A 27,708-nucleotide genomic window follows, 5' to 3' on the forward strand; every position below is an offset into this window, starting at 1 on the left:
TTAATAATATGCAATTAAAAAGGTAGACTCAGAGATATGACAGATGCAGAAAGTAAACCGCATAGTTGTTGCAGAAATTGACTCACTAAGAGTGTTGAAGCACAGGTTTCAACTTCGCCACTGTTTTGGTTCCGTGGCTCCCACACTGGAAGAGCGTGAAGTGAACCTGTGCATATGCGCACATACTGTGTGCGACTGTGATTTCAGACATATTTCAAATGCATACGTAAAAATACACACTGTGTTAGAGTCAGTCACAAGTAAGAAAAATCTACGCGTCTCAAGTCAATTCTGACTCAAGTCTGTGCCTCTGAAATACTATAAATTATGGTAACCACATTTCTGACCAATGTAATGCATGATTAGGCTCATTGTAATAGGTTAAAAAAAAAACTGAATCTTGAAATGCATCATTTTATTACAATATGGAAAATAGGAAAACATCAAGCGAGGAAGTTAGGAAAAGTTGTTGATTTCTCTCTTCATTTCCTAAAATGAGTGGAAGGAAATTAAAATGTATGTCAAAGTATAAATCACTTATCAGGATTTTAAGTCATTCAAGTGACTCACATGCACATACACCAGTTAATTAATTATGCACACATTTCAATGTAGGGAATGGTTTGTTTCCATACTCAATATGTTTCCTACAACAAGTGACATAAAAGACGGAGAAGTTGTAAGCCACATACCTGTAAGAGCTCTGTCTTATCAAAGTTCTGGCGGTGTCTGTAGATGCTCTGACACAACAGAGCATACAGCTTCTCCAGCTGATGCACCTCATAGCCCTCAGTCTTGGACACAACTCTTTTGAGCAATTCCTGAACAATAAATTATACACAAATCAATGTATGAATATAGGATGAATGAATAAGTGTTTGGCTGTGACTTGCCATGACCATATTTCTGGTCTCCAATTTTCTGGGTGTACTTCTGATACAACTACATTGTAAGAAGCATGGCCTAACCTTCTAAAAAAAAAAAAAAAAAAACTGTTCAGGAGGTTACCTTGAGTTTGTCGTGGTCCACGACCAGCTGAGGGGTCTTCTGGGTCAGGATCTCCAGGGCCTTGTCCACGTCGATCAACTGCTGCTGCTGCACCAGAGTCCTGGTGGCACGGGTCACACGCCTCACTGTTGGAAGGAAACACAGGAAGCAATCAGGAGGGTGTGATAGGGAGCTGATAAGCTCAAGTCCCTTTAATCAGTGCTGGCTGAACAGGCTAATGCTAACACAATGGGCTATTGGTGTTGATATGCATATCTCCTAACATGCAAATGAGGTTTCTACCCAGTAACATTGTATGGTTTCCTATTCTAGAACTAAAGGCACAGAAGACACAATTACATGCATTTGCACTATTAATGTAGTTTGATTTTCGACAACAAAGTCAACCTTTTTGCATGCGTTCATTGGCCCTCATGCTGTGGTGAACACATTTACAACCAAAGGAACTTACTCTTACAGAGTATTTAAATCAGTGCAGCGATGGATGTATCCCTTTAACTGATGTGCTGTGTTGAGTTAGAGCTCCCCAACAGCTGGAGCCCAAGAGGCCAAAGGTCAGTGAAACTGAATGAGCTGTTCCCTGAGGCCAGAAGATGTAGCTTGCTTGCTGCCCGGGTCTGGGACCCTAATACAGACCTATGTCCCAGTCATCCTCCAACCTTACAGGCTCTTTGGTCTTTGTGGTGTGTTTCTCCCCCTGATCTACCTCCCTTGTAGGGGTGTTGTTGACTGGACTTGGGCCATGTTCCACTGGAGGGCTGGAAGGCTGGTGGTTAACTCCATTGACTGCCACCACTGGACTGGCTTGGATCCCAGATTGGACCTGTGTGAGGCCTGGCTGGTGTGAGTCGTCTGTGGGGCCTGGAGCTCGCTGTTGCCAGTCTCCATTGGGGATGGGAGTGGTGGTGGGCTGCTCTGCAACACAGGCCTCTTCCACATCCTCAGCAGGCTTAGTGGTCTTCTCTGAGGTACACTCCATAGGGGAGTCTCCACAGCCGTTCTCTAGAATAGTCTCCAAAGCCTTAGCTTGTTTCTCTATGCCATCACTCACATCCGCTTCTTCAGCCCCTGAGTTTGTGATCTCCTTGTTCGAAGAAAGAAGTAGGTTTCTTTTTTCTTCTTCTTTATGATGCCGAAGAGCCATTTGCTTTCGCGTCGTGTTTTGGGCGGTTTCTTTTTACGGGCTAGAGGACAGGCTAGGAAAGTTAAATAGAGAAGAGATGGTCCTTTAACATGATGGAGAACGGGACAGACAGACAGAGACTTCTCTATATCAATGAATATCCCCTGGCTCTCAATTTCTGCTCTTGCCTGCCATCGTGGTTTTCTAACTCTGGTCTTGTCTTTTGACTGGTTGACTCAACTGGAAAGAATCCTCCTCTTTCACTGTGGCTACACTTACTTCTGTTCCTGTCCTGATCCTTGGCACTTCCACTTTCTATCACTCGTAACACATCTGGGAGGTATTAGTTTTTTGCCCTTAAACGTTTAAACACTGATAATAATAACTGCTTATGTACTGCAAATCAAGCAGTAAAAAGCTCAATCCTGAGTGCTGTCCCTTGGTGGTTGACCAGTGTCTACCATCATTTCCACTGGATGCTATGCTCTGTAACAAATAACCTACCAATAAACAGTTAAGGAGTAGAGTGGTGAGACTTACGTGCGGGCCGTGGTGTGTTGGCAGCGAACGGGGTGCTGGCGTCTTTGCCAGTGTTACCGCCTAGCCTCTTGGACTCGGCAAATCCTTCCTCTCTGGGCAAAGTCTGGTAGTAGGAGGGGACAAACTTTGAGGACGTGCACCCTGTTAGTAGACATAAATATGTTGTTAGCATTGTCAATTAAAACGAAGATGTTTTAAGGAAAATAAGAGAGGGTTCATCTAATCATTGGACAAATAGTTAAAGAAGCCGACACGAGACACTGAAACTAATACAAGAGCTAGCTGAACTCACATTATTTTATTTTTTGGGTTATTTAACTAGGCAAGTCAGTTAAGAACTAATTCTTATTTACAATGACAGCCTACCAAAAGGCAAAAATGCCTCCTGTGGGGACGGGGGTTGAGATAAAAATAATAATAATATATATGACAAAACACACAACACGGCAAGAGAGACAACAACTGGAGACAGGTTGCGCGCACTTTATTTGGATAGTCCGGATTTCCATCTGTAGATGCTCTACAGATGGTCATACTATCAACAAACTATCTGTTGATAAGCAACTGCTTGCTAAGGTACGGTTAGGTTTAGAGTAAGGATTAAGGTTAGGGTTAAGTTTAGGGTTAGGTTTGGGCTAGTGTAACAGATGTGAAACGGCTAGCTTAGTTAGCGTGGGCGCTAAATAGCGTTTCAATCAGTGACGTCACTTGCTCTGAGACCTTGAAGTAGTAGTTCCCCTTGCTCTGCAAGGGCCGCGGCTTTTGTGGCGCGATGGGTAACGATGCTTCGAGGGTGACTGTTGATGTGTGCAGAAGGTCCCTGGTTCGCGCCCGGGTATGGGCGAGGGGACGGTTTAAAATTATACTGTTACATTGATGCTGTTGACCCGGATTACTGGTTGCTGCGGAAAAAGGAGGAAGGTCAAAAGGGGGGTGAGTGTAACGGATGTGAAACGGCTAGCTTAGTTAGCGTGGGCGCTAAATAGCGTTTCAATCAGTGACGTCACTTGCTCTGAGACCTTGAAGTAGTAGTTCCCCTTGCTCTGCAAGGGCCGCGGCTTTTGTGGCGCGATGGGTAACGATGCTTCGAGGGTGACTGTTGATGTGTGCAGAAGGTCCCTGGTTCGCGCCCGGGTATGGGCGAGGGGACGGTTTAAAATTATACTGTTACATTGATGCTGTTGACCCGGATTACTGGTTGCTGCGGAAAAAGGAGGAAGGTCAAAAGGGGGGTGAGTGTAACGGATGTGAAACGGCTAGCTTAGTTAGCGTGGGCGCTAAATAGCGTTTCAATCAGTGACGTCACTTGCTCTGAGACCTTGAAGTAGTAGTTCCCCTTGCTCTGCAAGGGCCGCGGCTTTTGTGGAGCGATGGGTAACGATGCTTCGAGGGTGACTGTTGATGTGTGCAGAAGGTCCCTGGTTCGCGCCCGGGTATGGGCGAGGGACGGTCTAAAATTATACTGTTACACTAGGGTTAGTACATAGTTAGTTGAAATGTTACTGATTGCAGAGCATCTACAGATGGACTACAGACTATTCAAATAAAGTGTTACTGAGAGGTTTTACCATGTAGGCTAGGTCACTACTTCAGCGTTCAAATCACAGCAATATGTCAACGTTATAAGCAGCAGCAGTTACCTCTCTTGTTGCGTGACTCTCTGATCTGCTCACAGGTTCTGTTGAAGTCCTCGTCTAGTTCGTCGCGGATGATGGCGTGGGTCGTGTCCTTCAGGGCACAAGCCCGGTGACGAATCTGACGATCTGGAAACACAAAGAGAGAGACATTGATGACAGAGGTACACAGTAGGGGGCCTCGTCATCCATGGGACCAACTAAACTGCAGCAGAACAATGAGAACGGACAAAGATATCTTCAGAGAGATAACGAACAAAAATAATATTGGAGTAAGATTAGCCTGGTCCCAGATCTGTTTGTTATGTCTTGCTAACTCCTATGGTTGTTGGCAAGACAGCACAAACAGATCTGGAACCAGGCTAGAATTACACGTCAGTTATAATATAATAATAATAATAACGACAACAGCACTCGGTTTAGTGAGGTGGAGACGGTTGTAGGTATACCAGATGGGTCGCTGTCAGGGTTGTACTCCAGGGCGTTCTTCCAGATCAGGTCCACGTCGTTGACAAACTCCCTGACGGTCACGTACTTGTGGAGGTCGACCTTGGACAGTACAGTGGAGAGGTCCATGGGATGCCTGATCACCTTAATATAGTCAGGAACCTGGCGAGAGAAGAAGACAAACCATTGATAAGATGGGGGACACAATACCACTCTGGTTGTTTCGGATGAGAGCGTCGGTAAAGGAGCGAAGCTACATAAATCTGAAGTGACAACAGTGCATTCCCCTAAGGAGCCAGAGCTCACTTAGAATGCATGTACTTGTATTCAGACTTGCTAGTTAAGTATTGACTATGTTTGGGTCAGTCAACATTTAGCTTCCATTAGAGTAATCTTGACTAGCACCCTGGACTACAACACCACAAAAACACCTCTTTCCTTCCTTGTTCCTCTCTTTTTCCCCCAGTGTTTTCTCCCTACCTCTTCGATGTCCACAGGCTTAGTGAAGGCCTTGAAGCGTTTGTCCTGGGAGAGGCGCTCGGTGACATTGCGCAGGAACAGCCTCAGCTCCCTGAGTGTGTCCTCCTCCTGCTCCTCCAGACGCAGACGCTCCCTCTCACTCATCTGCCTGGGGAGAGGGGGGGGGGCAAGGGGGAGCACCTCCATGGCATGCATCACTAAGTCAGGGGAGGGGGAGGAAGAGGGGGGTAAAGAAGGAGGGTTAAAATGGAGATGGGACACAAACAGCAATTATACCAAGTGATTATCAAAAGGCATAAATATCTAGTAGGTACAGGCTTTCTTCTTGGACGCGGGTGCCTTGGCAGTCTGGCTAAGGATGAGATTCTCAAAGAACTTCCTTCTCTCCTGCTGGGTGGGAATTTGGATAGAGTGCACCTCTCCGTACTCCATCCGGAACAGAGTCTGGATCTGAGAGAGACAAGGTGTAGAATAATTACCTCAGTGACTATTTAGGGTTTTCACCTCTACAAAAAGTATTTACTGAAGTGTCAAAAAAAAAAAGAACGTGGTTACGAATCTACTCATGGGTTGAGTAGCCCAGTAAGGTCCAGGGATCACTTCTCTACAGTACTTGTAGTGTAATGCATGGCGGGAGAGGCCCAGATATGACCTACCTCGACGGCCAGGTCGCGGTGAGCCACGTTGCTGGTGGCCAGCAGCATGATGGGGGAGAAGGAGGGGATGTCCTGCAGCAGGCTGAGGAAGGTGGCCTTGAGGGCTGAGCCCACCGTGTCCCACCACTGCTGGATGTGGGGGATGTACATTATGCTGGGGGAAGTCCGCTTGGCCTCGCAGAACACCTGGGGTAGGCAGGGCGAGAGGGGCTAAGAGGTCAATGACTGTGTATCACTTGCCAACCTAGCACTTAGGTCGGGATTGAAACTATCAGCACTGAACCGACATCTCGCTGCATTTGACTGAGTAATTATTTGCTTGATGGAGTTTGCCTTTCTACAATGAAGTCAACTCTGGGGCTATAATTCTCTGCACCACAAACGAGTGTAGCAAGTCGGTGTGCATTTTATCATTTTATTTCTAAAGGCTACATTAGTTCCAGCCAGTACCTGTGCACAGGCCTCCTCGGGTGAGGTACAGCTGACTCCAAACAGCACAGCCATGTCCAGGGTGTAGACTGGGAACTTCTCCAGGGCATGGAGCACGGCGGGGGCCAGGTGGGAGCTCTGACCCGCCCGGGGACGCCCAGCCAGCAGCAGCCTGGGCCGGTAGGTGGTGGGGTGGCAGATCGCACTCCTGAAACAGAGGCGAGCGGAGAGGTGAAGTGAATGGAGACTCAGGGATGTGATTATGAATGGAAACAATGAGAATAGGGTGTTTCTTTCAAGGCAGAACGTATCTACAAATTACAGGTGGGCTACATCTTACCTGGCAAAATGGAGGAAGCTCCCTTTGGTGGTGGTGTGTTTGGTGATGGAATTATTGGACGAGGGGCCCTCGTCCCCACTGTACATGATTTCATCCTCCAGAATGCTGTCTGTCAGATCTGATCAAAGGAAAAACTTGATCAAGTAATTGCAACAACTGAACTTAACCAATGATCATCTCTAATAGTGACCTAGCTTGGTCCCACATCTGTTTGTGTTGTATAGCCAACTTTGGCATGACATTGACCATAGGATTCGGCAAGACAGCACAAATCAATCTGGGACCAGATAACAATGGCCGTGACTTAGTTCTCAGACAAAACTTAACCCAACCCACCTGCATCCCTCTTCCTCTTGAGGCCCTGTTCGGCGTGGGGGAAGAGCTTCTGCACTGCGTCCAGCACGTTGGTGAGGGCGGGGCCCAGCAGGGGCGTAACCACAGGGGTCAGGGCCTTGGCAGGGGACAACACAGCCCTCTGGGAGGCTGGCACCATCTTCCTCATGGCGGCCACAAAGTCCCGGCTGTTGATGTTGATGGAGCCCACGTCCAGCAGGAGCTTCTGGGACGTGCCGTAGATCTGGGGGTAGCGCCGGCGCAGCGCGCACAGGGCCGCCTCGGCACACACCGCCTTGATGTCGGCGCCGCAGTAGCCTGGGGTGCAGAGGGGGAAGAGGTTGTGGTTAATACGTGGCATGTGTCAGATTGACTGTGGAACTGTGTTAAATCAATAGATGAATTGTGGTGATCTGTCTGAATATTATGAGACAACAAAACGACATAGCTATTTCTGTTCTTACAATTATTGTACAATCTTGACTTGCCCACCGCTAGAGTTGATTTGGTATACATTAAATCACCTACCGACACATTTATCAGCCAACTCCTCCAGGAAAGGATCGGACGGTGTAGGATTCCACTGTCTGGTGTGAATCTTTAGGATATCTTCCCGGGACTGGAGTTGTCGACAGAAATGAAAGATAAGTGCACGAATAAAAAGTAACTGCATGTAGGCCTCTCAAGTCAAAGGAAGATTTGGGATGGACATTTGAGTTTTGCACGCACACATATTAACTCAAGTGAGTCTTACCTCGCGATCAGGGAGGCCAAAGAGGAACTCCCTGTCGAAGCGTCCGGGGCGTCTGAGGGCGGGGTCGATGGAGTCCAGTCGGTTGGTGGCGCCGATCACCACCACCTCTCCTCGGCTATCCAGGCCATCCATTAGTGCCAGCAGGGTGGACACGATGGAACTGCAGGAAGGAACCACGAGTTGGGAGTATACAATGTTTAGTATGCAGGCACAATCAATGGTAAGTCTCTGTAATCAGTGGAGTGAGAAATGAGCGTGGCTGAAATGTCTCACCTGTGGATCTGGTCTTGACGACTGGAGCGAACCGGAGCCAACCCATCGATTTCGTCAAAGAAGATAATGGCTGGCCGCATCTGGTAGGCCTGTGGGTACAAATAATGAGTCATCCTATCAATGCAAGTATGTCCCTATATAATAGACATGACCGTCAAACACAGTATAGCCAGCCACCCTTACATTTCACCTTACAGAGTTACAACAAGAGACCAATAGTGACTTGAGCAGGAAATGCTGATAGGCAAATACTAGAATCAATGGTCTCACTAAGACTGAATGCACCAGTGATAACTATATTAATGATCTTCAGTGTGTTGTATGAGGGACTGTACCTGGTCAAAGAGCAGCCTGAGCTGGCGTTCCGACTCTCCCACCCACTTGCTCAAGCAGTCGGCCCCCTTCCTCATGAAGAAGGCCACCTTCCTCTCCCCCTGGCTGCACTCGTTGGCCAGCGCTCTGGCCACCAGAGTCTTCCCCGTACCAGGGGGACCGTAGAACAGGCAGCCCCTGCAACAGACAGGGAATTTTCTTTGAATGGATCCTTGCAAAGGACTCAAAGGATCCAAGAGCCAATGAAATGAAGAGTGAATGAGGCTGTGATTAGAGTTAGGGTGGGATGGGGCTTCAGTCCATTGACAGGATCCATTCTAGTTGCTCACTCAAGTAAGTTCCTCATCCTGTTGTAGGCTAATTCCTCACAATGTCATTATGGTAAGCTACCCCAAAGGCAATATAAATCAATAGTCAAAATAACTGCAAGTTACCCAACAAAATATGTTAGCTATTCAAACCTAAAACAATTTCTCACCTTGGGGGCTGGATCCTGAACTTCTCAAACACCTCTGGGTAGAGCAGAGGGAAGACTACCATCTCCTTCAGGGCAGAAATGTGGCTTGTCAGACCGCCAACAGTGTCAAAGCACACCTTTGGAGGGAAGAGAGGGGGTTGGATCTTTACATAGGAGATGCAGTCTGATAACTTAAAGATCATATAATGTAGGCAAACCAACTTTTGAGATTAAAACGGCTTCAAATAATTGAATTGTGATGTTTAGAGCTCACCGACTGGTCAATCGCCATGGGGTCGACATCCGCAAGACTCACACCCATCTTCATTCTGTCCTTATGGATTCCCCAAATGTCCTCTTTGCGCAAATTCAGCGGCAGACACCTGAGAGGGATCCCAAATGAAAGAGATTGTGGTTTTGGCAAGCTTATTCTGACCAGAAGCTCAAAACCACACTGGATTCCACTGGTGTGAAATATTGGACAGATTTTGCTTTAAAATCCAAATAATTATGTTCTGTTCGTGGTGTCAGTCTCATACAGAGAAACTCTTGAGCAACATCATGTGTTCACTACAAAAGGTCTGGCACCCAATGAAGCTCACCAAGGAGATATCACCAGAATAACCCAGATGGAACCTTCGTCTATTATTATTACATCATCGATCACCACCACTCATGATGTCATAGACACAGTTCAAAAACATTCAGGAATGGGGAATCATTGCTCTGCTCACCCATGTTCATTATCCTTTAAATATGATTCAATCGTGTCCAAGATAATATGCCATGGCAAATAACAGATGATCAGTAAACAAATATAAAAAACAATCAAGTAATATGCAACAAAACATCGTTTTCTCCTTTCTTTAGTACTACTTTCCAGGGTAGATTTTAACTGTGAACTAAATTAAACATGTTATCATTATAGGGACAAGTCAAACTGTTGAAGTGTGTCAAATGGCTTGCTCGTGATGACATGTTCACTGACCTGTTCTTGGCTTCTTGCTCTGTGTCTTCCTCATCAGAGGAGTCTTCCTCATCAGAGGAGCTGGCTTTGTAGGTGTGCGCCAAGCATGCTTTCTCCTGCGGGTCAAAGCAAACCATAAGGAGACAGAGAAAGGAAAAAAACTTCACTGCTTTACTGTACTGCTCTCTCTCAACGTTGTCAGTCCCCAATAACACATGAGAGACTTAAGTTGTTTAAATTGTGCCAAAGACTCACCTGCCTATGGACCCAATCCTGTTGTTTGAAACAGTGAAAAAAGACAAATATTAACCATCAAAATGAAAAGTAATATATATTGACAAGACCCTACAATAATAGCCCATAGTCATAAATAAAACCATAACCATTTATAAGGACCCAACCCATGAAACACAGCAATAATGGACCCTACAACATATTTTGGTCAAAACAAAGATTTTTTTGTGTCAAAACAAATATCTGGACACTATGAAACCAATGTACGGGCTAAGACTATTGGTAAAGTGCCAGTAGTGTGAAGTACAGTACTGTGGGATGGACCTTGCCACTCCTTCGGCTGGTGGTGTGGACACTCCTGGGCATTGAGGCACTGATGCGGTAGCTCTCTCTAGTGGAAGATGCCTGGCGGTCGAAAAACATGGGCGGCTGCTTCCTGGATTCTACAGATGAAACAGTGAGAGAGGCATAACATCATGATAAGCACTGATCTTGGCCACTAGTCAATAATTTCAGAGTGGGAGTGCTGATCTAGGATAAGTTTTCCGAGCCGGTCACGGGTGCACCTCAGCCACGCTCAAGGTACTAAACGATATCATAATATCATACCTCTGGCAGTCTCTATGGTGGTACCACAGGGTTCAATTCTCGGGCCGACTCTTTTCTCTGTATATATCAATGATGTCGCTCTTGCTGCAGGCGATTCCCTGATCCACCTCTACGCAGACGACACCATTCTGTATACTTCTGGCCCTTCCTTGGACACTGTGCTAACTAACCTCCAAACGAGCTTCAATGCCATACAACACTCCTTCCGTGGCCTCCAACTGCTCTTAAACGCTAGTAAAACCAAATGCATGCTTATCAACCGTTCGCTGCCCGCACCCGCCCGCCCGACTAGCATCACCACCCTGGACGGTTCCGACCTAGAATATGTGGACAACTACAAATACCTAGACAGTAAACTCTCCTTCTAGACTCATATTAAACATCTCCAATCCAAAATCAAATCTACAATCGGCTTTCTATTTCGCAACAAAGCCTCCACTCACGCCGCCAAACTTACCCTAGTAAAACTGACTATCCTACCGATCCTCAACTTTGGCGATGTCATCTACAAAATAGCTTCCAATACTCTACTCAGCAAACTGGATGCAGTCTATCACAGTGCCATTAATTTTGTTACCAAATCACCTTATGCCACCCACCACTGCGACCTGTATATTCTAGTCGGCTGGCACTCGCTACATATTCATCGCCAGAGCCACTGACTTCAGGTCATCTATAAGTCTATGCTAGGTAAAGCTCCATTTTATCTCAGTTCACGATAACACCCACCCGTAGCACACGTTCCAGCAGGTATATCTCACTGATCATCCCCAAAGCCAACACCTCATTTGGCCACCTTTCCTTCCAGTTCTCTGCTGCCAGTGACTGGAACAAATTGCAAAAATCACTCAAGTTGGAGACTTTTATTTCCCTCACTAACTTTAAAAATCAGCTATCTGAGCAGCTAACCGATTGCTGCAGCTGTACATAGTCCATCTGTAATTAGTCCACCCAATCTACCTACCTCATCCCCATACTGTTTTTATATTATTTACTTTTCTGCTCTTTTTCACACCAGTATCTCTACTTGCACATCATCATCTGCTCATTTATCACTCCAGTGTTAATTGCTAAATTGTAATCATTCGCTCATATGGCCTATTTATTGCCTACCTCCTCATGCCTTTTGCACACACTGTATATAGACTTTATTTTTTTCCTACTGTGTCATTGACTTGTTTATTGTGTTATTGGCTTGTTTATTGTTTACTCCATGTGTAACTGTGTTGTTGTCTGTGTCACTGCTTTACTTTATCTTGACCAGGTTGCAGTTGTAAATGAGAACTTGTTCTCAACTAGCCTACCTGGTTAAATAAAGGTGGGGGAAAAAAATGTTTTGCTTTTTAGATCAGAATATTTTGTGGAGATATGCTCCGATGAAGGTCGACTGACTGAAGGCTTACCTACTATTAAAATACATTTGCATCTGACTTGAGGTGTGCATAGACTTTTTCCTGTTTTTCCAGTTTCATATTTTGCTTCCAGCACCTTTTACTTATTGGTTTTGGGTGTGCGGTAGACTCTTATTATTATATACGAGATCATCATGAATAACATGGACTGGGGACCTGATCCCAATCAGCACTGCGGCATTCTTCCACGAAATGGGTGCCTTTTGATATTTTAAGTAGAAATTGTGCACCAATATTGAATATTAAAAGCCTCTTATATTAAATTAAGTGCCCTTCAATAAAGACCACATGGAGAATTTAATCTGATTATTTATATAAACACTTGCTAAAGTGCCCAAACTCAGCATGTCCCTCCGTGCACCCTCTGCAGATTTTAACTAACTCAACCCCAGAATTCCTCCAAGTTTTCACCATAATTGGACAGCCCTAGTTATTTTGTTGCTTTGACAAAGTCATTTCTGAAGATTATTATTTATTTAATGTGATTAATTGACATCTTTCCCTCGTTTTAAGGTCAAACCTGTTATGTGAAACAATTCCTTAAAACTTATTTTTGAACGAAATTGAACATCGAATAGTCGAACCCTAGTGTAAAAGCTTGTTCTACTCTTTTGGACCATTTGCTGGTGTTTTGTGATGGAAAGCACGTCAAGCCTGCTACCCATAGATAGATAGGCTAGAAATGTTTTAATTTCATTTTTTGGGGGTGAAAAGGGAAGATTTATGGTTGGGTTAAGAGGAAATCGTCAACCCTGCTACTATATTTGGCACTTATGATAGTAATCTTTTCATTTAACCTCTTGAGATGGGGAAACATGTTTTTTTTATGAAGTAGTTGAACATGTGCTCTTTATGACAGAATGTTTCCAATTAGGTTAAATAAAGTGAATTGTTTTTTTGGACCAACTTCTCAAAAGGAATTGGTGGAACGACCCTGCGATGCTCATTAATTGAGATGAATAGTTAAGTAAATGACGGAGAACATTTTTCAGAAGGCTAGTTCAGCAAAGAGTAATAACCATCCAGAGGGGCCTGGTAGCGAAGCACTGCTTTTTTCTGTCGAGGTTCATAGCGCTTGCTGTTATTGTCGTCTTCATCGTGCTCCTCATCTCCGTGGTCCTCATCATCGTCATCCTCCTCACCATCGTCACCAGAGTACTCTGGAAATAGGTATTGGATCAAAAGTTAATGAATTCATGTTATGGTCAAACATGACTTTGACCTAAACTACAATGGAAACAGACCTTCCGTTTCTTGTTTGGAAACTGCTTTTGCAGTTGGACAATCCGTGGTCTTCTTCCGCTGGGCTTTAGAAGAGATCCTCTGAAATTCAAACAACTTCATAGATACAACTGGTATGGTATTGCCATTTCCTTTCATCAGTGGCCTGCATGACACAATGGCACATATCTCAGTGAGACTTCAATCTCAAAAGGTATTATTGGTCATTTCCTTCCACTAGTCTTATTTCCCATATCTCAAGGTTAATCTGGTGAAATTCAAATGAACGTTCACTGAATATACAAAAACATTAAGAACACCTGCTCTTTCCATGACATAGACTGACTAGGTGAATCCAGCTGGAAGCTATGATCCCTTACTAATGTCACTTGTTAAATCCACTTCAAAAATCTGTGTAGATGAAAGGGAGGAGACAGGTTAAAGAAGGGTTTTTAAGCTCTTGAGACAAATGTGACACGGATTGTGTATGTGTGCCATTCAGAGGGTGAATGGGAAAGATAAAAAATGTAAGTGCCTTTGAACGAGGTATGGTAGTAGGTATTAGGCACTCCGGGTTTGTCAAGAACTGCAACGTTGCTGGGGTTTTCACACTCAGCAGTTTCCTGCATTTATCAAGAATGGTCCACCACCCAAAAGACATCCAAACAACTTGACACAACTATGGGAAACATTGGAGTCAACATGGGCTAGCATCCCTGTGGAACGCTTTTGACACAGTGTAGAGTTTCAGTCAGCTGCTGGTGAATGAGGCAACAATGTGACAACAGTGTGAATTCGGTTCCTAAATACACAACACAGAGGGCTGCTGAGGGCAGAGAGAGAGCACGAGAGGGTGGTGGACCACAGATGGGTGCAACACCCTTACAATGGCCTGATAAGAGATTGTGTGTGGCAGCAGAAGATATAGAGCCTAGAAAAAGTGGCCGGTTATTATGTAAACACATTTCTACAGTGCAACAAGCCCTTGGGTTTGGGTAGAGTTAGTGTGAGTCTCCAATGCCAATCTCAAAGGGGGAGCATGTCAATGAATGGTTTCTTATTATTTTCTAATTATACGGCATAAATATAGCCCTGTATTGTATTTCATCCCCGTCTTTGTGGATGGCTGAATGACAAAATTATATTTTACGAACTGGAAAAAGCCTCACTGTTTGTTCTGAGTTTTTCAAGTGGCAGCGCATCTTATTCATGTCATCAATCTTGTGGAGGACTGCCTCAGCAGTGCTATGGAGAAAAACAAGTAACAATATAACTTCTGATAGTATCTTTCTTTAGCATGATTTCATGGAGGTTTTGGGTCCCAATGCAATAAGAATAAAAATGGTGTACTTATCATTTTGGGGCAGAAGTAGAGGAATTACACACTCTAGTGGGGAAGTAAACAAGAGACTGTGGAGCAAGGACACATGGGGGGGGGGGGGGGGGTCAGGGTTATGTTGTGACGCTCCTTACTTAGGGATGAGGCAGTAAATCATGGACTGTTGGTATCTGGTGGTTCTGGTACTGCGTCGCACAACCCCCTGGGGTCCTTCTGGTCTAGGAGGTCCCTCTGAAACAGGTATTCAAAACAGTTCATGTCATTCACAATTCCATGTAGGTAAATGAGTCTGTGAATGAGAATGATTATTTAAATGGAGTAAATTGTGACATCCTCGTAAAAAGTGTTTTGTAGTTGTGTGTGTTATGACATGCATGTCTAAATAGATCTTGTTTGCATCATAATGTGAAACATGCTTTAGGCTGACCAGTTTGGTCATCCTCACAGGCCCCATTGACCTGAAACCTGGGTGATTTCCTGTGAAGGAATTAAAAAAAAAATAACATTAAAATATCATAAGAATGCTTGATGGTATCTGAATCAAAATGGTCTGTAGGACTAGCCTGAGTAACATTATGTTTAGTTAACATTCCACTCCCTGTAATTCAGCAAACACACAGAGTAGGCCTACAAGGAGTGGAAAGTTAGATAAACAGACTGGTACCCATGCTACTGACTCCAGACAAAGACGCATCTGGACTTTATATCTGGTTTATGGATAGAAACATTAGCCTACCAATCAATATTTAACTATTGAGAACTGAGTTACCTTGTTATCTTCCTGACAGGTCTCCCATTCTCCAGTGTTTGTCCATTTAGCTCTTCCAAGAGGATAATATGCCGATCATTCTGACCAACATATCCCTGAGAAAGAGAACAGCAGAACTCAAATACAAATGTATTGGTCAACCTTGAAGGCATTGACAATCAATTGTCTTCCATCTGTTGAATATAAATTAAGTTTGTTTTGACAAAGTTTAGAAATATTCTGCATAGCTAACCTACAATTAAGATTTTAAAAATTCGGTGACATTATTTACAGATTGCCGTTTGCACAGAGGTGACTGACAATATTTTCATATGAGGACACCGTAGAACGTTTGTTCACGCACTGTCTGTAATTTGTTCAACTCACGTTAGTCAAGCGTGCGGACTTTCTCCATGAAGTCTGCTGGGATGGAACGTCGGCGTCTGGTTGTGAAGACTGAAGTGTTGATTGGTGTGCTTCCGAAATGCTACGTATGATCACCATCGTGTTGAATAAACTGCGCGTTTAATGAGTTTACTAGCTAATACTACGGTCAATTATTCACAATTGCAATGTTAACAATGGTATGTATCAATCTTACCATCTCCATATAATTGCAGATTGTTAACGACAATCTAGCCAATTTTGAGATGTCAAAACTACTGTGCGTGTATAATTTCAAAACACAGCATTCTGGCACCATCCACGTCACAAACCGTATGCCTGGCTGCGTTCGTTTTACATCCCCTGGGGTGGAAAGGATATTTGGGGATTCCCTTGCAAAATGTTTTTTAAATGGAAGCAAACGGGGAGGGACTGACCTGAATTTGTCCAATAGAAACTCTCGTTTTAGTTGCAAACGTTCAACTGGACTAATAATTACCAGTGGTGTGAAGTACTTTAGTAAAAATACTTTAAAGTACTACTTAAGTACTTTTTGGAGGGTATCTGTACTTTACCTTTTATACTTTTGCCAACGTTTACTTCACTACATTCCTAAAGAAAATAATGTACTTTTTACTCCACACATTTTCCCTGACTCCCAAAGTACCGGATATGAAAATGGGGTCGGAGAATTTCCACAATCCTGGTTAAAAAAAAAGTTATATTGTAACATCATCTTTGTCTCTCAATCATTGTAATGTGCTTAACCTTAAAAACCACTATTTAAATTATTCAAATCTAAGTTCAAATTCAACCAGAGCGCCCTGAGATCATGGGAATAGGCTGAACTTGAATCATTCCCACGGTGAATGGCTAAGCGCACTACACTATGAAACCACACACTATTGTAGAGACTTTGATATTACTGGCCACAATTGATATGGTGAAAACAATGTGTGGGGAGGCAGAGGTACAGACACTCACATCAATACCTTTGTCATATAACACTGTGAAACTAAGAATTGATGCTATAGCTAGCAATCAAGAGGAAACTGACTGAACGACTCAAACTCCCCCACCTTATGCTCTCCAAATGGACGTTAGCTGTGAGGGCCGAGATGCATTGACCTTTGTTCGCTACATGTCGGGGGGTGGTATTCACGAGGACATTTTGTTCTGTCTCACGATTCCCGAGCATGAAATGGCACAGCGAATGTTCAGTGTGCTGCATAGCTATATTGATGAAAAACAGATTCCATGGGATCGAATTGTGTGCTTTTGAACAGATGGGGCTCCATCTATGGCAGGACGACGGGCAGGCCTCTGCACTCTAGTTATGAATGCGTCTCCTTCTGCCATATGGACGCATTGTATGATACACCTACTGAGCTATAATGGATACACCGAGTGCAACTGGCAGCAAAAGAGCTGAGTGCAGAACTGAGATATGCAGCAGGTAACTTCGATTGTAGGCTAAACCACTGTTCGCAAAACTATGTAGAGCAGTGGAGCCTCCTCAGAGAAGGACCAATGATTTACAACAAAACATTTTGGTAAAACATTAAAAAAGTTCTCCTTTTTAGATAAAACTATACTAAATATAATCACGTCACCAAATCATTGATTAAAAAATACTATTATGCAATGGTCTACAGTAGTCCCAACAGCACTCTGTAGGGTAGCACCATGGTGTAGCCAGAAGACAGCTAGCTTCCGTCTTCCTCTGGCTACATTGATTTCAATACAAAACCTAGGAGGCTCATGGTTCTCACCCACTTCTACAGACTTGCACAGTAATTATGACAACTTCCGGAGGACGTCCTCCAACCTATCAGAGCTCTTGCAGCATGAACTGACATGTTGCCAACCCAATCAAAGGATCAGAGAATGAATAGAGTAAGATAGAGTAGTTGACTCAGAGAGAAAAAGACAATAGTTGAACAGTTTTGAACAAATTAATTTCTTCCAAAATGGAGAAGCAATAGTGTGTTTTTCCCTCACTTTCAGTTTCACTTAGCTAGCAAATGCAGCTAGCTAGTTTAGCCTACTCAAACAGAGGGATGCTATATTAGCTAGCGGTCTATGACTATCCAACAACACTGGAACTCTTGCAAGTCAAGGTAAGCTTTCGGGTTTAAAAATGTATTTGCCCCCGGGGCCCGCCTGTGTAAGAGCTAACTGCTTACTGACTGTACACTAACGTTACTGCATGATTGTAGCAGGTTTACTAATGCATTAGTTCTATTAGCTATGTTGACTATGTCGTTACTTTATGATATGGTTTGGCTTGGAAAGGTTGTCTCGCCTGGTCACATACAGCTGATGTGTTGTGCATTGACGTCCACAAGCAACAAAGGGAAAGGGTGAGAGGAGTAGAGCACATAGATGCGAGAAGGAATACAATGTGGCTGTTATGAAAATTAACTGTGTTTACGTGTGATCAGGGGTGTATTCATTCTGCCTATTCTGTTGAAAATAAATCTTAAAATGGAACATAACAGGGATAAACATACATGATTTTGTCCAATAGAAACTCTAATTTGTAAGTGTTGGACTAATGATTACACCCTATATCAGATAGATGCAGGCAAAAGTGTGCAAGGCGTTATTGAATGTGTATTGACCTGTGTGCACCTACAGTACCAGTTTGATGTCTTCACTATTATTCTACAATTTAGAAAATAGTAAAAATAAAGAAAAACCCTTGAATGAGGAGGTGTCCAAACTTTTGACTGGTACTGTACATTATAAACCTTCATTCATAGGCTAGGTTGTAGCAACCTCATGATTGGTATAGGTCAAATTAGAAGAATTATATAGTAGCCTAAACCCATCGCTGTTACATTGAACTAGGTGAAATGGAATATGAATGACATATTTTCCTGGTTAAATAAATACAACAATATGCTGTAATATAAATAAGGCCATGCTCATGAAGAAAAATAAATAGTCCTCCCTCATCTTAAAAGGCACTGACCGCCACTGATGTGGAGATATTTAATCATAACATGACAATGTTCTATTTCACACCGAGGGTTGGTGATTATCGAGGGGAGAGTGTTGAAAATATTTTTTCAATTGAGAGAGGAGCTGTTGTTATTCGCAATAGATGTAAAAAAATTTTTTTAAACATTTAAAAAAACGAACAAAAAAAAAACAGACTTGACTTTCTGTGTAATGAAAATAAAATGGTGTCTCCTTGCCTATGTAACAGGCATATTAGGGAAACTGAACAAACTGAACGCAAGCATGCAGGGGAAATACCAAACAATTATACAGATGAGTGACCGAATCCACAAAATCTGATCAGCAAAATGTTTGACTGTGATCCTGGCTTAGTTGACATGCCGGAAATCTAACAGCTGATCGAGCTGTCATGTGACCGAATGCTGCAGACAATGAATTCACGGGTCACTGTGGGGGAGTTTTAGTTCCTGACTCAATGGGAATAATGTGCCGTCTCCCACCGAGCATTAAAACTCATGGTACGCTGATTCAGTGCTCTCATCTGCATTAAAAACAAATATCGATCCAGGTTGGATGTGACAGGAGAGATGAGGTGCACACTGCATCATTCGTGGGGGATGGCATGTTTACTTTTGCCTTGTTTCCTTATTGATTTATCTGCTAAATATAAACCCCAAAAATGTGTATTAGCATATTTAAAATAATGTCATAAAGAATTCACATTATCATATATTAATATCATAAGATAACAATTATTAGTCATAAACATCATTATTTCCAACACATTTCAGAACCAGTATCCAAATCAGAATAATCATGATAATGACTTCAACATTACATAATTGCATTGAGATTCATCATCATTATATAAAACCTATTAGTCATAATTCTCATACTTCTTAAACAATAATTAACTCCAAAACATTTACAAAATATATCCACCATAATTTTATTATTAGATCATTTCAATGCATATCCAAACAATATCCTCAGTGGCAACATTCCTTTGCCACTGAACCAAAAGATAAAGAAACACAGGGGTGTATTCATTAAGCCGATTCGTTTACTACAAACTGAAAACATTTTGCAACAAAAACAAGAGTTCATTGGACACATTTAGATCGGTCCCTCCCTGTTTTGTTCCCTTTGCTCGGTTTGGTTTTTCAAATGGTAAACGGTTTCCATTACAATACATAATAAATAGAAGGTGCACACACAGGAGTGTACAGTTAAAGGGACAGAGCCTTTGCTACACAATGATACTCGAACTGGGGTCTAGCGACTGTCAAGCCAACACCTTAACTGTTACACCAAGAGGTCCCAAGAGGTTGCTAGGTGTTGGGTTAAAGCTGAGATCCGCGAAAGGTGAAACAGCGCCACTGGTTGCTCCAGGCACATTTGTTATTGTTTTGTTTATTTATTTAACATCGTGGTAAAAGACTCTGCTGTTCTATCAAGTGTGCAACGATGTCCGTGAGAAAAAAAATAAGCAGTGTTAGTCATTGAAGTAACATCTGTTGTAATATCACCAACGGACGTGGCAGTTTCACCGCAAAAGTATTCCAACTACAATATATCGCTACAATATCATAGATGAGCAGCATTAGGACAGAATGGATCATTGGGTCAAGATAAATACTCAAATTCAAGGATACCATTTTCTGGAAAGTTCAATGTTTTAATGTATAAACAGTCTGAAAATTCTCTCTTCACCCTGACTGAGACATTCAAAAACAAACAACCTAATTGTTAATTTGCTAATGTTTCAACGGGGTAGGTCTATTCATTTGAAACCTACAGCATGAAGGATCCAGTTTGGTGTTGTCCATATCCTGCCTTTTTATTCCCATCTTCTGATAGATGTCTGTGTCCTGGTTGTCTTTCTCCATTCGGTTTTGATCCTGGTTTTGTTATTTGTGGACTTTATCCACATGCTTCAGCAGGTCAGCATTCTCAGCGAATCTTCTACCACACACAGAACAGCCATGCTGTTTCTCACCTGTGTGAGTCAGGATATGCCTGTTCAGGTGCGTTTTTCGACTGAAGTTTTTTCCGCAGATACCACAGCTAAATGGTTTCTCTCCTGTGTGAGTCCGTAAATGTTGGTTTAGATTCCCCTTCTGATAGAAGCTTTTCCCGCAGTATCCACAGATGAATGGTTTCTCTCCTTTATGAGTCTGTATATGCACGTTCAGCAGCCCCTTGCTATAGAAACTTTTTCCGCAGTCACCACAGCTAAATGGCCTGTTCTGTGTATGAATCCTCATGTGCTGGGATAGATGGTCTTTGTTTTTAAAGGTCTTGCCACAAACAGGGCAGGGTTTCCCACCGTGACAGAGTGGGACATGGGCCTTCAGTTTACATGTGGCGTTGTAGGGGCATTCAATGGGTCTCTCCCTGGCGAGAGTCACATGCCTCTGAAGGTCAGCTTTCAGAGCAAATACTTTGCCGCAGTAGTGAGATTTTTTAGACATGGTGCTGAGTTCAGAACAGTGTGCCCCCAATGGTGGTTTGGGATCCAATGGTGGTCTATTTACTTGGTCACTAATTACAGTTGAGCTGGGGCTTAAGGCCTCATGATCCCATTCCCTTTTCACACAGGGACCACTAAATATAAACTCTATGGTATTACCCTCCAGTCCTTGAAACTGCTCTTCCTCCTGGCTGGTCCTGAGTTCCTCCTTTTCCTCTTTAATCTGTGATGGCCCTGGTTCCTCCTGTCCCCGAGTGGGGTACCACTCCTGCTCACAGTGTTGTTGCTCAAAGGGAACCTCTTCAGAGACAGGTAGAGACAGCTGCTGCGTGTCTGGGGGGGGGGGGGGGGGGACAGTCGCAGACAAGCATAGTTACTATGGAACGCCGTTTGGTCTTTGCGTGTCAAAAACAAGAATACTATACGTGTCTTGACCAATCAGGACGTGAATATGACTGCACTTCACATAATAAATTAACGCGTTAATACATTTTTTACGTAGTTATTATACATTGATAACAATATCACAAGTATTTCATATGTCACAAAGATTCATCGATACGTGTGCTATGGTGCTGGTAAAGTTGTCTCGCGCACCTACAGTGTTGGTCATAAAAAAAAGCTAGCTAGCTGATAGATGCAAACAATGTTCTTCCCCAAAAACATAGCAAAGCGACATAATCTAGTTAACTATATAGCTAGGTGTCATCATCTAAAATGACCCTAATTTATAAATGTTCTTATTTGATTAATGGTGGCGGGACCATCTATGTGAAACTAGCCACAATAGTGGACTTTGCGGTTAGCCTTCAAAATAAAAGTATGTCATTGATAGTGATGCAAATGAATACAAATAGTATAATTATGCCATAATTGAATAGATCATGCTAAACGAGAATGTTGTTATATAAAATCAACAAAAGACAGTAATTTGTTAATTTGACAAAAATCTGTTGAAATCACACTGGATGTATTATACTTTAGAATTGCATTGGGGGCATACTTATTTCACTGTAGAGCCTTACCTATGGATTGTTGTTCAATGACATGGGGTACTCAGTGACACCCAGAGAACATTAGCATCGTAGCTCTTATTACGGGACTCTGAAACCACTGTAAATTGAGCCACATGTATTGTCAACCTGCTATGTGTATTGAACACTATTTCTGAGGAAAAACAGTTCTGCGTGGATGTTTTGGAGTCTGACAACTCTGAGGAGGACGTTCATTGATCCCCAATCCTCCAGTGCAATATGAATGTCATGGCTGGGGATTTCACACAATATTAGCTACAACACTAATATTTGTGTAAACGCTTCACAGTTGTGGTCTGTTGGTGTCAACGTGTAGACTGATACCCCATTTCATTACTTCACATTCCAACCTTGTTTAATTATCTAGTCTAAATACGGCCAGTCAGTTAAGAACAAATTCTTATTTACAATGATGGCCTAGGAACCGTGGGTTAACTGGCTTGCTCAGGAGCAGAACGGCAGATTTGTACCTTGTCAGCTCGGGGATTCGATCTTGCAACCTTTCGGTTACTGGCCCAACGGCTACCTGCCCCAACCTGTTTATAACCTTAGCTTTGGGCAACAGGGTTCAATTTCAATAGGCGAACAACAACCTAGCCAATACTTACTCACAAGGATTCCTAAATCATTGCTAAGAATTATGAAAATGACTGCAGTTTCTACTTGTAATTGTTTTCAGACTGGTTGTATTGGTGCTAGCTAGGTAGCGAAATTGCGGTCGAACAAATAATGCCTTATTACCAACGCGGTATTGTAAAACACATTGTTCGTGGCCGGTGTGTGCTTGTTTGCAGACTTTTTTGGTACAGTTTGACAGTGCTACTGATAGTAGTGGTGGCGCTTGGCTTGCACGTGTAAATTCATGACACACATTCTATAATAGAACCGTGTTAGTTGACGTGTCAAATGAAAAGCTTATTTAACGCGTATCTTTTTTGACACGCAAAGATCCAAACGGCGTTCCATAGACTACACATGCATTTCGCGACAGCGACAAAATAATCATGCATGGTTCAAGTTAAACTAAAACGTTGAAATGTTCATCACTATTACAATATATTAATTGAGTAGGTGAGATATACACACAAACCTGTTCTACATAGTTTTATCTCCGGTGTAATCCTTAGCTGTCTCCGTAGACTATCAATCTCCTCTTTAGATCGGGATATCTCCTCCTGGTACTCAGCTACTACTTTCTCAATTGCCCCCAAAATCTCCACTGTCGCCGCCGTTAAACACTCAGAAAGAAACGAATTCAAAGACTGTAATTTATACATTTTTGTAGACTTGTAGTAGTGGAATTATTATTGCCAAAATAATCTAAATCTCTGGTTTTAACTAACTAGAATTCGTCTACGAAGAAGGAATGTAATATATATTTTTACTTGGAATCCCCGTTCTACATCCGTGTTGTCTTCTTCTTATGTTCTTATGAGTGGGTATGGCGTACCCAGAAACAAAAGTTGGCGCCCCGGGTGGATCGGGTTTTGCTACAGATAACTCCATAGAGGGCAAAAAGTCATACTGTAACAGGGGGATGAATGCTTTAAGAGAGAACAGGCAACAACAAAAAAGTTATGGTACCTCCCTATTGATGAGATTATGTATTTTGTTTTTATGATATAATTTTGCGTATATATTGTGTTTTCATCAAGAGGGCCAAAATGGAAATACATTTGTTATTGTGTCATCCTCAATCATTTTAAATGCATTGTATCCACGTGTGGTTGTAATTTTAAATTGTGGGATATATAGGATGATACTTTTTTTGCATGAACTTTAATAATGAATGGATGTTTATCAGAAGGAATTAAAATGAATGTAATCTAATTGGGACTGAACAACTGTAGTGCACATGCATATAAAAATAGTTTGCACTTTACAGGTGTCTTGTATATCATGAATGAGCAGCATCAGGTGAAAATGGAAGATAAATACTCTTAAACAAATACAAGGAGATCTCTTCTGCAATGTATATAATATTCTTTAATGTTATCAATAACATCAGTCTGACCATTTTCTCATCACCCTGAGAGACATTCCAAAACATTCAACCAGGAATTGTTCATTGGCTAATGTTGTGTGAGTCAGTATCGTCAGATGCCCCTTGTGATTGAAGCGTTTTCAGCAGTCACCACAGCTAAATGTTTTTTCTCTTGTGTGAGTCCGTATATGTTGGGTTAGGTTCCCATTCTGATTGAAGCTTTATCTGCAGTCACCACAGCTTAATGATTTATCTCCCAGACCCAGTTCTCATTTGCAAAAAATGCCTGGCCAAGTTGCCAAAACACAGCAATAGGCTACAATAAAAAGAGACACGGACAATACAAAAGGTTTAAAAAAAAAAAGTTTAAACATATGTGCTAATGTTATGAGAAAACAAATAAATTACATAAATATTGAGTTATTCACTGCTGCTACCTGCACATTGTCTCCAGCCACTCCTCTTTGGAGAAAGTCTGCTTGTGGGCAGTAAACAGTCCCTTTAAAAAAATATATATATATATATATATATATTACCTTTATTTAATAAGGCAAGTCAGTTAAGAACAACTTCTTATTTTCAATGACGGCCTAGGAACAGTGGGTTAACTGCCTTGTTCAGGGGAAGCACGAAAGATTTTTACCTTGTCAGCCCATTTTGTGGGTGGGTATGGTCACGGATGAAGCTGTTATGGTAACAGTGGGTGCTGTCTGTAACGTCACCTGGGGAACAAATTGCATGAAGTACTGTCCAGAGACAGATGGCACTTGAACAACCAGACCACCACTGGTGCTACAGACAGCTGGTGCTTTGGTGAATAGCTGCCTCTGTGCAGGTATCTTTGGCATGATTAGATGTGGTCCAACCAGTGCCCGGCGCTTAGTTTTGGCCAGCACTGCTGTGGTCGGAGGTAGTTGATGTACGTTCTCTTCTTAGTTGTACTGAAGAGCTGTAGCACGGCAGGTTTTTGCAGGCTGACAGAGTTGGACATGGGCCTTCAGTTGACAGGTGAAATTATAGCAGTTTTTGCAGATGGGGCATTCACTGGGTCTCTCCCTTGCAAGAGTGACGTGTCTATGCAGGCCAGCTTTCAGAGCAAATGCTCCGCCACAGTCACAGTAGCAGTGAGATTTATTAGACATGGTGCTACATTCTGAACAGTGTTCTCCCACTGGTGGGTCGGGATCCAATGGTGCGCTGCTGTAAAGTCGTACTGAGTTGCTGCTTACGGCTGAGCTGTAGCTGGAGGCATTGTTTTGATTATCTGGAGGGAATGTCGAAACACTTTAGCTGGGTCACAGTGCCAAAATATTTTCGATCCACTAGTTTTGAGTCACTCTCTCTGTTCTCCACAGTCAGAGTTTTGGGAAGAAACAAGGACTGAAATGGATCCTCTTCATCTCAACTCACTTTTCACACAGCAAGAAATTAACTATTTCGTATTAGCCTCTTGCCCTTGAAGTTGCACTTCCTCAGGGCTGGTTTTGAGTTCCTCCTGTGCCTCTAATATGTGTGGGCTCTGGTTCCTCCTGCCCCAGACTGGAGGACCCACAGTGCTGCTGCTCAGGGCCAACCTCCCCTTCAGAGACGGGGTGAGAGAGCTGCTGGGAGTCTGGTGGGAATAAGAGAGAAGCTGAGTTATAGCTAGCTAAAGCCTTTAGACATGTCTAAGTAGCTACTAGTACGAGGTTTTCGAGATAGCACTAGCTAGCTATTTAATGGTGAAAGTTCAACTTAAAAGTTGTTGATAGGTGAATCGATGTTAGTCAGCCATAAACAATGTATTAATTGAGTAGATAATACCTACATAGCAACGAACCTATTGCACATCGTTTTATCTCCGGTGTAATCCATACTAGCAGTCTTCGTAGCCAATCATTCTCCTGTTTAGATCGGGAGATCTGGTACTCAACTACCACTTTCTCAACTGTCCCAAACATCCGTTAAACGCTCAGAAAGAAACGCATTCAAATACAGTAATTTAGACATGTTTTGTGGTTATTTACCCTCTTGAGTGTTTGGCTTCGTCCACGAGGAAAGAATGTTCAAAATCAAAACAAACTCCCTCCTTCCTCTCAGTTCTACGTCCGTGTTGTTGATGTTTTTCGCCGTCGTCTTCTTCTTCTATAATATAATAGCGGGCCGCAAACAAACGTTAAAGGTGCATGCCGCCACCTACTGTGCTGGAGTGTGTAGTCAATCACGGTTTACAACATAAGCTCCACACTTCTAAATCCTCCTACCTAACTCAGTACTTCTGAGGGGACAAAAAACTGCCATACTAACTTCTAATAGACCCCAAAATCCCTTCGAACCCGCCCCCCCCCCCCCCAACCTCAATGACACTACACTTAAATCTTTCCCTCTCTTCAACATACTTATAACAATATAACAACACATGCTCCACCGTTTCAGTGACCATACACTCCAGACACAAACCATTTGTATGCTTGCCCACCAGATTTAATGATGTTCTAGGCACAATTGAGAAAACACAACCATTTCCTTCCGAATCTGACCTTTGAATCTTGGTCCACCGACCTTACTTTGGAGGGCATATAAATGTTGGCCCTTGCGCTCAGAGTCCTATCTCTTCTGCTACACATCTATCAAAATGGCCTTGATCTTACATTTGGCCTCACCTCTACCCAGTGGAACATTAAAATCAATTATATCTCATTTTAAAGCTCTTTTGGCTAACTGGTCTACAATTTCATTCCCTTCCACACCAGCAAAGGCTGGGACACAGCAGAATCTCACTACTACACCCAGTCTCTCAATTCTCCATAATAACATGAAAACCTCCAATAGTAGGTAACTCCTATTAGATTTGCCAGATGATAAACTATTAAATACAGACAAGGAATCCGAGCATACTTTATTTCTGACAGGTTGTATGTCCTCCACCCACTGGAGGGCAACTACTATTGCCAACAGTTCAACTGAGTATTCTGAAAGATCATCTGTTAATCTTCTACATTTGCACATCAAATTATGGAAAGTAAACATCTGCTCCTGTGCGCCCACTGTCTGGGTCCTTGGATCCATCTGTGAAAAGCTGTAAAAATGCATAAAAACTTATACCAATGTAATTACCAACCCGTTTCCCTATATCACTGACTTCTGACCAATCTTCCCTTTTCCCTACCAAGGTTAGATCAACAACAGGATCTGTGAGGAACAATGGAGGAACATCCCTATCTACTTCCATGTTGTCTTTTTCTTATTCTTATCAGTATGGTGAGCCCAGAAAAACACATTAGCGCCCCTGGGTGGAAGAGATTTTACTACAAGGTACAGACCATTGGTAAAGGGGTAAAATGTGGGACGAGAGGAACATTTGGGGTGTTTAAATAGTAGTTTTCCAAAATTATAGGGTAATCTAGGATGATCATTTCTTGCATGAACTAAAATAAAATATGGGATGTGCGTTTCCAAAAACAATGTCATTTCATGGTTAAATTATAAAAATAATAATAAAGATGTTTTATTTTCTGTATTTATTTACCAATACCAAATAATCTGATTT

The 27,708-nt window shown here is 42.7% G+C and overlaps 2 protein-coding genes and 1 long non-coding RNA gene across 6 annotated transcripts; all 3 read right to left on the reverse strand.

Annotated features, from left to right (window-relative positions):
• Positions 1-394: 394 nt before the first annotated feature.
• On the reverse strand, positions 395-18,921 carry LOC110487589 (ATPase family AAA domain-containing protein 2). 4 transcript variants are annotated; one of them, XR_005041301.2, is made up of 28 exons: positions 15,725-18,921; positions 15,359-15,453; positions 15,017-15,066; positions 14,724-14,820; positions 14,420-14,495; positions 13,274-13,352; positions 13,049-13,189; positions 10,333-10,451; positions 10,030-10,047; positions 9,796-9,890; positions 9,082-9,190; positions 8,829-8,944; positions 8,353-8,527; positions 8,018-8,106; positions 7,745-7,904; positions 7,519-7,609; positions 6,994-7,308; positions 6,658-6,775; positions 6,339-6,525; positions 5,889-6,074; positions 5,547-5,682; positions 5,233-5,429; positions 4,755-4,914; positions 4,312-4,434; positions 2,672-2,774; positions 1,009-1,133; positions 693-821; positions 395-489 (listed from the first exon to the last, which is right to left on the reverse strand). XR_005041301.2 is itself a non-coding variant. In XM_036970989.2 (28 exons), the coding sequence occupies exons 1-28, from the start codon at positions 15,839-15,841 to the stop codon at positions 457-459; spliced, it is 3,477 nt and encodes a 1,158-aa protein (XP_036826884.2). In that variant the 5' UTR covers positions 15,842-18,921; the 3' UTR covers positions 395-456. The 4 variants fall into 4 exon arrangements, 2 of the variants coding, with proteins under 2 accessions (XP_036826884.2, XP_036826885.2); XM_036970989.2 differs by having other exon boundaries at positions 2,672-2,812; XM_036970990.2 differs by lacking the exons at positions 395-489; positions 693-821; positions 1,009-1,133 and adding an exon at positions 1,466-2,204 and having other exon boundaries at positions 2,672-2,812.
• A 696-nt stretch (positions 18,922-19,617) lies between these two features.
• Positions 19,618-23,632, reverse strand: LOC110488325 (uncharacterized). The gene is made up of 2 exons (XM_021560528.3): positions 23,286-23,632; positions 19,618-21,494 (listed from the first exon to the last, which is right to left on the reverse strand). Exons 1-2 carry the CDS (start codon positions 23,470-23,472, stop codon positions 20,599-20,601), a joined length of 1,083 nt encoding a protein of 360 aa, XP_021416203.2. The 5' UTR covers positions 23,473-23,632; the 3' UTR covers positions 19,618-20,598.
• A 526-nt stretch (positions 23,633-24,158) lies between these two features.
• Positions 24,159-26,302, reverse strand: LOC149970266 (uncharacterized). The gene is made up of 2 exons (XR_016493723.1): positions 25,987-26,302; positions 24,159-25,791 (listed from the first exon to the last, which is right to left on the reverse strand). It is a non-coding gene; the product is annotated as an uncharacterized LOC149970266 (long non-coding RNA).
• Positions 26,303-27,708: the final 1,406 nt, after the last annotated feature.

This window comes from Oncorhynchus mykiss, chromosome 30 (assembly GCF_057628025.1).
Source record: "Oncorhynchus mykiss isolate SJ-2025 chromosome 30, ASM5762802v1, whole genome shotgun sequence".
Taxonomy (NCBI): Eukaryota; Metazoa; Chordata; class Actinopteri; order Salmoniformes; family Salmonidae; genus Oncorhynchus; species Oncorhynchus mykiss.